We start from the raw sequence: 12423 nt of genomic DNA on the forward strand, positions 1-12423 counted from the left end.
GCTTAAACTATAAACTTATTATACTTAAAATTATTATTAAATAAATAAACAATTTAATAATAATGATTTTTAATGGTAATAATATTATATCTGAAGATGTGGATCTAATCTCAGTGGAGCTGGTTTATTATTAATTGGAGTTCCTACATACGTACCTAACACATGGAATACACATATCACGTATAAGATAATTATCATTTCAGGTGCTTAAAGATTCTACCGGTTACTTTCATTTAACTATTTTATCATGAGCGCTGTTCTTTTACCTTACTTACATTTTAAGTAAAAAAACGCACTTACTATACTTTTAAAACAGTAATAACAGCCCGGTCATACGAATGAACTTAAAAACGATAAAATAAATAATTATTACAAAGAAGATATAGACGAAATTTGTATCACTATAAAAAATCGGTGACATTTATTTAGAAATTGTATTTATAAAATGTTATTTTTGACATATATTTACTCATTCTTCAGTTGGGTGTTTATTTCAATTGTTTGCAATTTTCTTGCCCTGGGTTGACTTAGCAACTAGACAGTTTTTATTTATTAGGGCTAAACTGTATAATTAACTGCCTTTTGTCTCTTATTATCGATAAAAAAAACTCGGTAAACATAATCCCACCTACTTTTATGGTTTGGAATACGTTAAAGAATATTAAGTGCATTATCTAGGTACTTTACAATTTTCGCGGTCACGCGGGGGACAGACCGTAATAGTAATTTTAATTATATCTGTGATTCGATTGTGCACATATATAAATCACATCTTAGAGCAAATGAGATAGGTACTGATTAAATTAGAATAAGTGACTTTCCAAAGGGCAGTATTCTCTTTCCTCATAATGATCCGTAATTGCTAGGTAAAACAATTTGTTTTCTGTAGTACGGTACTTATGTTGTAGAGTGCAACACTGGTACACCATATCTGAGTGAAAATTTCCCGCTAAAACGGAGAGTAAATAACAAACCAAAAAGGTTTGAGTACATAGATGGCACCATAATTAAAGTTTACTATAATGATATCGATATACGATACGTTAACTACAAAAATTATGTCTAAATTAATTAAATCCTCTTCCTTCCATCATGGCCTGCGCGCAATACTTCGGGAATTGAACCACTGATAATAGGAAATCTGCTAAACCCTGAAATACAAAAAAAAAGTAAGAAAACGGTACTTTGTTATAGTATGGTCATACACAACATAAAACCAATAAATTTATCTATGTAGTATGGTACACCATAACTTCTGATAATAATATATGTATTTTAAAAAACAATTTTATAATTAAACTTAGCCAGGTCTTTAGTATGTTTTTTTATAGTTAACAGTTATTAAAACGGAAATAGAGTTAAAAACAAAGTTTTGTGATAAGCAAATTAATAAGTACCATATACAGTAACACCTAAATAGAGAAACAAGTAGTTGGAAGTAGTTAGGAAGTTTGAATGTATGTATATTGGCGATGAGAATTGAGCTCATGGTCACGAAGTGGCGTCATTCTTTAGTCTCGTTTAATAAAACTGATATTATACATTTTAAAAATATGAGATGATTAGTAATTCGTTCTTATGGTTGGCAACTAAAACGCAACCAATGATTTGTGTGTACCCAGTTAATGCAAAAATTTGTACTTATTATCCTGGTAACTACTTACAATTTTCAAACTAAAAATAATACTTACAGATAACGCCTCTATGCACACTGTGAACGGAAGTACAATAATGTAGATGCCAGCCGCTATTCCAGCTACCCAGAAGGCAATGAATATCAAAATGATTAACCAGATTATGGAAAACAACACGTTGCCCATTTTCTGAAAAGAAAGCCACATAGGTAGGTATATATAAAACTTGCATGAGTAGACTCTTTAGGTAGTGGGTTTCACAAAAAAAAAAATCGTTTGTAAAAGAGATTATAAGTAGGTAGGTAATACTTGTAATTTTTAATAGAATTTTTCTTCATACCTTGATTATATTTTCGATTAATTAAAATTTTTAATCTGAATATTTGTTATTATTATTTTGATACAAGTCAATAGTTTTTGGACAATTTAAGCGTATTTTGTTAGGAATATTAAAAATGTACACTGAATTGTGTCATGGTGAATAAATAGTTTAGCTTTAATCATGCTTATTTTAACCAAATTTTGAGTTGCGTCTATTTTTCTATTTGCACCACAACACAGTTATTGTGTTTGAGAATAGAACGTTTTATCAGAATATGAGGAATTTCATCGAAAACCCTAAATAAAGCGTCAACACCAGCCATAGATATCAATGTATACCTAATCTTTTATCGGTGGAATATATGATAACCAAAAATAAACAATTGTTGATTCAAGAATCTTTGTAAGGTAAAATATGTATTTAGTCATTATTCATACCTATTTCGGTCGACTCCTTGCTAAGTAAGTAATTATGGCAAATTAATTTTAAATTCTTTGGATAAGTAGTTAGTCTCTACTTATCAAAAATTATGTGAAAATATACAATTTCTAAGAAACTACGGTAACGAATGTTTTTGGTCGAAGACAATAATAATTTTATTTAAAAAACTATTGGGTCACGGAATGCGCTATTTACTATTAATATTATTACTATTATTTTATCTTTTGTGAATGATTTGAACCTTAAGTAGGTAGGTAAATGATGTTCTATGCCTGATAGAACTAAGATGTTAAAACAGAAATAAACATTTTCATGACATTTTTTTAAGCTCTAACGAACACCATTTTATGAGTAATTGGAGGTTAACGGTTTTTTTACGTTTCTGATGAAAATAATGCGCTAGGTAGGTACGTCAAATTTTTGTCACTGTTCCAGTACTGCTATAGCTTCTAATGCATCAATGTTTTTTTTTTTTCTTCGATGGGCGGACGAGCTCACGGCCAACATGGTGTTAAGTGGTTACCGGAGCCCATAGACATCTACAATGTAAATGCCGCCACCCACCTTGAGACATTCATTAGTTCTAAGTTTCTAAGTTTCCGTTTTTACAGTAAAACGGCTATCCCGCCCTTCACGGCGAAACGCATTACGACTTCACGGCAGAAATAGGCAGGGTTGTGGTACGTAGTACGTACTCACAAGACATCCCACCAAAATCATAATTTTGCGGGTTTGATTTTTATTACACGATGTTATTCATTTACCGTGGAAGTCAATCGTGAACATTTGTTAAGTACGTATTTCATTCGAAAAATTGGTGCCTGCTGGTGGATTTCGAACACCGATGCATCGCTACATATGAATGCACCGGACGTCTTATCCTTTAGGCTATGACGACTACATTTATTGTTTTTGTTATTGGCTGATCAATATTAAGCGGTGTCTTTAATCAAGTATTTTCAGAAAATTGGTCGTACTATTTTACTCAGATACCGCACATTCAAAAATATCCGCAAGGGCTATATATATGCCGGGATACTATACGCCAGACTTTCAAATAGTAAAATAAGATAAGATAACACATTTACATTTCACGAAGTCAATTAACGCGTATTGCCTCTTTAAAAAATATGGGCCATGGGTACGATATATCTATATACACCACAGTTTGACGAATTATCTGCTTGGTTGGACGATTAAACGTCCTCTAAAATTCACGAAGTTGTCTGAGCTATGTACCTACGCACCCTCTGTAGTAAGTTTCAAGTCACTGGATGTTGTTAATATTAAGTAATTCAAAGAAAAATATTGAACATTTAATACTTTGAAATAAAATGCTATAATACTAAAAATAATTGCGGAAAAGTAATACGTTTTAGTGTAATTTGATTCATCTAGTTATAAAAACACAAATAGGTGGTACATTTTTGTTAATATTAGGTATAATTTAATGGATAATCGCTAGTAAATTATGTTGTTTTTAGTCAAAATTCGCTTGGTATTAATTGGAAACCACCGTTGCTCATAGGCAATACAACGTGAATAACCTTAACCACATTGGGATATGTAATTTAATTCTCAACCGCATGTTATAACGGCTTTCCCACCCTTTAAATCAGACCGTGTAACTATTACAAGGCAGAAATAAACAAGACAATGTTGCCTGCTAGTGTGGGTTCACAACTCGTCTTACCACAAATACGCAGATTAAATTTACGGGTTTAATTTAAATACAAAGGATATTATTATATTACAGTCGATCTCATTTATGAGCACGTGATACATATTTGTTCATAAAACTGGTACTTGATTTAAGATTTGAACCATCACATAATAACGCGATTCGAATATATGGGGTATCTCACCAAATGATCTTGGTAATGAAACAGCACCTACTTATAAAATATTAGTTTAGAATTTAAATAAAATATGAACATATTCCTAAGATTTTCCAATATACAGATTATACGAACATTTTTCCAAGAGGTTGGTATGTATTTGTGAATTTTAATGGCATGCAATCAAAATGCAAAACTCATAATGAAGCGTAGAGCCGTTGAGTTTTCCTCGAAGTAGCAACGTAACCTACAAATTTGGTGGGGAATAATTTACAAACTCGTTGCGGAGGTGAAAGCTATTCATGTGTGTATCGATGCGTTTCTAGTATCTACAAACATACATATTGGGTTGGTACTAGGGTATCGGGGTCAATGACTGCATGATAATTGAGAATTCAGAATAACATTATTGTTCTATTTGAAATTCGAAATTTGATTTAGTTTTATTTGTAAATAAGTTTACAACCACTAAGGACTGCAAAGTACCTACATAGGTATTACTACTATACTACGACCAACGCTATCTTGGAAGTAATGAGTGGCTTTTGTGTTTTATAATTAAATATAATATAAATATCCATAAGTATTATATAAAATCTTTTTCCAATAAATTACTAATAAAGTTCTCTGGGAAAGGACAACATATTCTTGTCATTGCCCACCAAATTACCAAGTTGGCCCAACACGTTGGATACAACAGGTTTTGAGTTGATAAAAAAATTCTTATTTTTGTGACTAGATGTCTTACCTAAACCTAACATCAACGATCTTTACGAATGACACTAAGGCTTAGATTCGGCAAAGGAGACAAGATTGCACAACTGCATATTTTAATTACTAACGAATTAAAAGCTAGGCAAGCAAGATGAGAGGAGGGGTACTAGACAAGAATCCGAAATAATACGAGTAAATCGAATATTGTATGTAATAAATAGGTTGGGGAAAAAGTTTCTTCGCATTTTTTAAGAAAATTCACAACTTTTTTTAATATAGTTTATTTACATTTAACTAAGGTATATAGGTACCATTTTTTTCGATAACTTTTTGCCATCTTGTAGGTAGAGATATGATCCCATTGCTATAAAAATTATGGGGCTTCTGATTAAAATACCGCGACAATTGGTTTTGGCAGTCCTCTCGTGATGTTAACCTGACACTGCCTAAAGAATCTGAAGAGACCGAAACAGGTAGAAATCTGAAGGTGCAAGGTCAGGACTATACGGCGGATGCATTAACAACTCCCAGCCAAGCTCTCTTAATTTTTGCCTGACCGGCCTTTGACCACGACCTTTTTCGCACGTTCTTTTCGTACGTGATCCACTTTTTATCACCAGTTTGATAACTTCTAGCTTCTTCAAAAATGGTTCGGTTTCATTACGTCGTAATAAAGAATCACAAATGAGTACACGGTTCATTAGGTTTCTTTCAGAGCTCGTAAGGTGCCCAAATATCGAGCTTTTTTGTACCCAGTTTTTTCAAATGCGCCAAAACTATTTTGTGGTCAATTCCCAGTTCTTCAGCCACGTTGTAATTACTGATATGCCGATCTCGGACCACCTTTTCAAAAATGGCATCCATTTTATCCGTAATAGGGCGACCAGAGCGACGTGCATCTTTGACATCAAAATTTCCTGATTGAAAACGCTTAAACCAAATTTGTGCTACTCTCACAGACACTGCACTAGGTCCATAAACATCGCAAATTTTTTTTGCGGCTTGCGTTGCATTTTTACCTTTTTTGTAGTAAAATTTTAAAATGTATCGATTTTCTTCATTAGATTCTCTCATCTTGACAGTACGAAAAATAAATAAAAATCACACATTTTCCTAATTTGAATTTGGAATTATCTTCTTTAAAACTTAAACTTTTAATGGTACCAAAACTAGCCAGATACAAATAGTATAGCCAAAGAGATTTTATTACAAGTTCATACATACTATAATGCGAAAAGAGTTTTTCCCAACCTATTAATAATTTATTACTCATGATAACTTTTATTTTATTTTTGGACTGTACGACATGTAACATAACTAATGCGTGGGTTTTACAGTTAGTTAAATAGTATTGTTAATTAATATGCTGTCGCGTCTTGTAAAAAAGGCGGGAAAATTAGATATGAATACGAAAAAGATTTTGGAAGAAATTTTAGTGTCGTTTGCGCCTTTTACATGATAGAATTGGAGATGGCCTTTTTGCAATTTATAAATTAACGAATAACCAGCACAATCCAAATTAACGAATTGTCACAAATATCCAAGGTATTTTTCTCATGTGTGTTTTTAAACACAGTTATAACCCGCTAATAAAGTATGAAATTTAAATTAAAATTTAAATGCCTTTTTCGTTTTTCATAATGAATGAGAGAATCCTGATGCTTTTTCTCGAAAAAACGGGTCAATTTAATAATTATCATACTATAATTTATTTCTGTACGTGAATCATTATGATCATTATACGTATATATTCATAGAACTCGGTATGATTTAAATGCCGTAATATATCACGAACAGCCAAATGACATTTAGACTTAGATTTTATTACTATGATGTTAGGAATCATCAGCACTGCCACTGTTCAATCGGCAACGATTCCAGTTCATCCGATATATACAACTTAACAACACGTTTTAGTATTTTTTGTAAATTGCGTATACGTTAGTAATTATAATATGTGTCGAAGTAGGTACTCGTAGGTAATAGTTCGCAAAATTACCATTAATACAATGAGTCATCGGTCCTATCTTTCATGTTAATTTCATTATTAATTAAATTAATTGTTATTAGCAATCTATTTTTATTAGTACCTCCATAATAGACTAAGTAATTACAAATATTATATTTTAGTATACATGTATAAAAAGGATAATAGTTTAGGCACCATTCATATTTATTTATGTTAACATGTATTTGATATTTGCATTCAGAAATCAGGTAAATTTAGTATTTCTTCTTGGGATTAGGAATTTTAATTTCAGCACTATGGGGCTGATACTTTAATAATTAATACGCATTTATGAAAACTACATGATAATTATAGATTCTTGTATCACATGCGATTCCACGTTACGACCTACTTAGGTACCGTCCCACGTAAATTTTCTTGTGTCCAGAATTAGTATTATAATCATATTTCGAATTAACGAATCACCAAGATATTCAGTTAACACGGTATCTGCACTGATATATTAAATTTAACTATAATTCCCCTTAAGAAATCCTCGCACTCTAATCATCCTAATGAATGGCATTGAAACTTCTGTTGGCGCGAATAGAATGTTGACACAAACAAACTTACCGGTTTTCCACGTTAGCGTAGCACGAAAATTTTAACTAAAGCCGGCCTGCCCCGCTCGGTTCTACTACTGTACTGATGACGACGTGAAGCAGTGAAACTACGACGGACAACGAATAGCAAAACCTTGTGTATTGAGCAATACCGAGGCGTAGCCTTATCTGGATGACGGAATGTGATGCAGTTGTTTAAAACAACGCGGCGACGCGTTGTGTTATTTATGTATTAGCTGCGTATTAATCTTTATAGCAATACCTACCTACATATTTAGTTTTACAAATTCCAAAACTTATTTTGGAATTCGATTTTGTGTCAACTCTCCTAAATTGAAAATGTGTAGTGCCCATTTATCATGATTTTGCAATTGCAAATTTGACGCTGACTATAGCGTTGTTAATTTGGCGTAAATTGTGTACCCATAGCTTCCTGGTCTTTGTAAATTTAACCTTAAGTCAGAGTGGTTCCAAAGGCGGCAATCTTTCTACTAGGTCAGTCAAACATGGCGTTATAATGTGTTTGACCAATAAATGCAGTGCCACCCGTTACGTGACAATGAGCCGAAATTTAAGTTTGTATCAGCTTGAGTTAACTACATAGTAGTATTATTGATACTTATTTGTTTTATTGATACTTTAATGATTTTACAAATATTCAATTTTTTGTGAAACGTGTTATGACTTTTACGATAGGCAGCGGCTTGGCTCTGCTCCTGCCATTGCTGAAGTTCATGGGCGACGGTAACCACTTAGCATTAGGTGGGCCGTACGCTTGTCTGCCTAAAAAGGCAATAAAAAAAATGAAACCGCTCCAAGATTACGAACGCTCGTTATACCAGAAAATACAAGCGTGATCCAGAACAAAAATAATCAAACGAAAATATAGAGTAATATTTATGTAATGTAATAAATATCTACAAACTACGGGCGAAAGCTTTTTTCGACTGCGCGACCAATTTTTTTTCCTGCCTATTTTAGTAACCTCGAGGGGTTATTCTAGATTCAGCGAGCTAGTAAGTGAGCTCACGGGGCTCAAACTGGGAGTGTTGCTAACACTGGCCCTAGCAAGAGCAGTGCTTCGCAGAATCTACCACCGGATCAGAAACGCGACCCACCGAGAAGATCCGGCGAGAAACTCAGTGGGCTGTGTCTACATTATCACTGCCTTCCGTAGTGACATCAGATTGACTTCCAAGGTGAAGGAATAACATCGTGTAATAAAAATCAAACCCGCAAAATTATAATTTGCGTAATTACTGGTGGTAGGACGTCTTTTGAGTTTGCTCGAGTAGGTAGCACCACCCTGCCTATTTCTGCCGTGAAGCAGTAATGCGTTTCGGTTTGAAGGATGGGGCAGCCGTTACTGTAAAAACTGAGACTTAGAACTCATGTCTTAAGGTGGGTGGCGGCATTTACGATGTAGAGGTCTATGGCCTCCGGTAACCACTTTACACCAGGTGGGCGAATGGTAAACTGTCGACGTCGCCCAAAGCACGTCATTACGGATCCTCCTGATCCATTAACGGTGCTTTTAGGCACCACAAGCACCGGTCATCGTCCTCGTCGAACCCGTCGCTTGCGACGAAGGGCTCGACGAGCGAATTAACCCACAGACACAGCCCACTCAGTGTCTCGCCGGATCTTCTCAGTGGGTCGCGTTTCCGATCCGGTGGTAGATTCTGCGAAGCACTGCTTTTGCTAGGGTCAGTGTTAGCAACTCTCCGGTTTGAGTTCCGTGAGCTCCCTACAAACGTTAGGGCGAAGCTGAAATAGCCTCTCAACGCTATCAGTATAGGTAGAAAAAAAAACCCAGGTGGGTCGAGAGCTAGTCCACCAGCTGTGGTACTCATCAATGAAGTATTACACTCTTTGTAGTCGATTGTAACGGAAAAAATATGAAACTCGATGATAAGTATCGTGACTTGTCAAAGTTATGATTCTAAATTAAACAAAGCTTATATAAATTATTTTATTTAAGTTTATAGTCTAAGCGACTGCGAACACGCAGTCCGTAACTTTAAATAATATTGGCTTAAAGGTCTAGTAACCAGCCCATAAAATTACAAAAAAAAAACTTAGATAATAGTGATAATACACCTAATAGGTACCTATTTAGTAGCAGTGTAAGTTCATGTAAATTCACTGTAAATTTTGCTTAATCATTACATTACTCTCATTTTATAAATAATTTTCGTTCCACATTCCATACTTGAGAAATGGCTGGTTATTTTGAAGAAATGGGTTGGAGAGAATTGGGTGATGGGGAACAACCAAATCATCTCTTACATTTTGCAAGATTTCTCATAGATTCTGGCTTAGATCGAACTGGTGCAGCGGAGTGGCCAAGGTAATAATAATCCATTTAATTAATTTAGTACTAAATTTTCAAATTTACACTGAGAATGAGTACAGGCTAAGTTTATTTTTTTATTGCTTAAACACGAATTGTATGGTCTCAGTCTCAGCATAAGTACACCAACAATGGCAGGATTTCAATTTCTTCATTGATAGTGAAAATTACGTGAATAAAATAATACCAAAAAAAAGTGAAAAATATGACTAATTGTCTGAACGAATTGCTTAATTTTTGTTGTAGCTTACCTCCGCCTGCATCGAAAGAGGCAGTACAAAAATTACAAGATGTTGTAATAGAAAATCAAAAGAAAGGTTGCCCAATATGTTTGAAGAACTTAGAAGCTGGAGAAAAGGTTAAAAAGATGCCTTGTAATCATATTTTCCATCCAAGGTGTATTTTGACATGGTTAGACAAGGTGAGCTAATTAAACATTTCATTAAAACTTCTTTTAATTGATAACACAAACAAACCTATTCTGAATTTATTTTATGGAATTCTAATTAATAGTTGATACCATGGTTCCTAAGTGAACTAAAATTTAAATTAAATTAAAAATTAAGTAATAGAAATGGTATACGGTGGACGTAGGAAAAGATTGTAAAGTGACGGACATCAAGCAACATCATTCTGAACTGGTGGTAGAACCTCTTTACTGGTGGTAGGACCTCTTGTGAGTCCGCACGGGTAGGTACCACCACCCTGCCTATTTCTGCCGTGAAGCAGTAATGTGTTTCGGTTTGAAGGGTGGGGCAGCCGTTGTAACTATACTATATAACTAAGGTCTCACCTTAGAACTTATATCTCAAGGTGGGTGGCGCATTTACATCGTAGATGTCTATGGGCTCCAGTAACCACTTAACACCAGGTGGGCTGTGAGCTCGTCCACCCATCTAAGCAATAAAAAAAAAGAATTTTTTTTATTACCACCATTTAAAATGTTTTTTTTTTTTTTTGCAATGAGATTCAAATGAGCTCATGAGCCACTTGGTGCTAAATTATGGGTGGAATCCATAGATAATACTTGAGGTTTCAACAGTAAGGAAGAACTGTCCCCCTAATCAAATTGAAATGCGGGCTCCACTTTAGAAATAGGCAGGATGGTGGTATCACAGTACACTCTGCCTCCAGTAATAATGCAAATTTAAATATGCATGCATTGCAATTTTAATTATAACTTTATAGCAAGAATTTTATTAGATTATTATTTTATTTGATTAGAATTTAATAATATATTGAATTTACAGACAAACTCATGCCCGTTTTGTAGACATGAGATGCCTACTGATGACGAAAATTATGAAGCCTACAAGAAAGCAAAGAAACGAGCTGAACAGTCACAAAATGATCTTGATGCATTACACAATTCAATGTTTAGTTAGCAGTTTCATCATCATTAATTTTTTAGGGTTATTGGTAATCTCAGGTGATATAAATTATAAAAGGTTATGGTTATCATGTCTAATGTTTATCTACAACAATTTTCTATTAAAACATGTACATAATGTAAAATTCCTGAGTTTTTTAATTCTTCACACGGTTGATTGAAGCAGCACACCTAATGTTAAGTTTTTATTGAAGCCCACAGCATCACAATGTGAATGCCACCAACCCACCTTGAGGCATGAGGTCGAAATATAACTGATGTCTCACTCTCAAACATAAAACGCATCATAGATTAGCAGCAGAAATGCAGGTGGTGTTCACCTCTGTAGCTCACAATAAGGCTTACCACCAGTAAATGTCAGTTGGTGGTCGCTGTAGATCGGTATTATACTCAGAGAGAGCTATTGCCCATTCTCTATAGGCTTTCTTAGTCTCCCATAACAACACTGATGGAAAGAAATGGAGTGGTGCTATTCTGTGCCGACACCATATAGCCAAAAATATTTATGTATATTATGTTTGTTAGATATATGCAATAAATTAAAATATTCCCAAATATGGTTTTATTTATTTATTAGAGATTAATACTTTATTAATAAGTGATATCTGTAAAATTTATACTGTTAAACAAGCAAAAAATTAAGATTAATATACTGGCCACGGTACACCTATTTTAAGGTCGAAATTCATCATTACGAAATGAAGTCATATCTCCAATTACATTGAAATCATTTATTTACTTCAGATAGAAACTCGTGGTCGCAGGGCGGCGGAGAAGAAAGACGATGGTGTCGAAACGTGCGGCATTAGAGAATACCACTATACTGGAGGTAGGACTTCTTGTGAGTCCTCGGGGGGAGGTACCATCACCCTGCCTATTTCTGCCGTGAAGCAGTAATGCGTTTCGGTTTGAAGGGTGGGGCAACTGTTGTAATATACGGAGACCTTAGAACTTACATTTCAAGGTGGGTGGCGCATTTATGTTGAAGATGTCTATGGGCTCCAGTAACTACTTAACACCAGGTGGGCTGTGAGCTCGTCCACCCATCCAAGCAATAAAAAAAAAACTCAGTGTTTTTGCCAAATACTTATTTAAATTACAATCGTATCCGTTAACGTACGAATCTTCTTAGATTCTTCTAAGAATCTATGGTGGAAAGC

The 12423-nt window shown here is 34.4% G+C and overlaps 1 protein-coding gene and 1 non-coding gene across 2 annotated transcripts; one reads left to right on the forward strand and one right to left on the reverse strand.

The window, feature by feature from the left end:
* Positions 1-52: 52 nt before the first annotated feature.
* On the reverse strand, positions 53-8841 carry LOC101743133 (uncharacterized). Its single transcript, XR_009973379.1, has 2 exons — positions 7531-8841; positions 53-1823 (listed from the first exon to the last, which is right to left on the reverse strand). It is a non-coding gene; the product is annotated as an uncharacterized LOC101743133 (transcript).
* LOC101743467 (E3 ubiquitin-protein ligase RNF181) lies at positions 2379-11818 on the forward strand. The gene is made up of 4 exons (XM_004930536.5): positions 2379-2417; positions 9200-9870; positions 10120-10294; positions 11124-11818. The coding sequence occupies exons 2-4, from the start codon at positions 9740-9742 to the stop codon at positions 11256-11258; spliced, it is 441 nt and encodes a 146-aa protein (XP_004930593.1). The 5' UTR covers positions 2379-2417; positions 9200-9739; the 3' UTR covers positions 11259-11818.
* Positions 11819-12423: the final 605 nt, after the last annotated feature.

Source organism: Bombyx mori, chromosome 6, assembly GCF_030269925.1.
Source record: "Bombyx mori chromosome 6, ASM3026992v2".
In the NCBI taxonomy this organism is placed as follows: domain Eukaryota; kingdom Metazoa; phylum Arthropoda; class Insecta; order Lepidoptera; family Bombycidae; genus Bombyx; species Bombyx mori.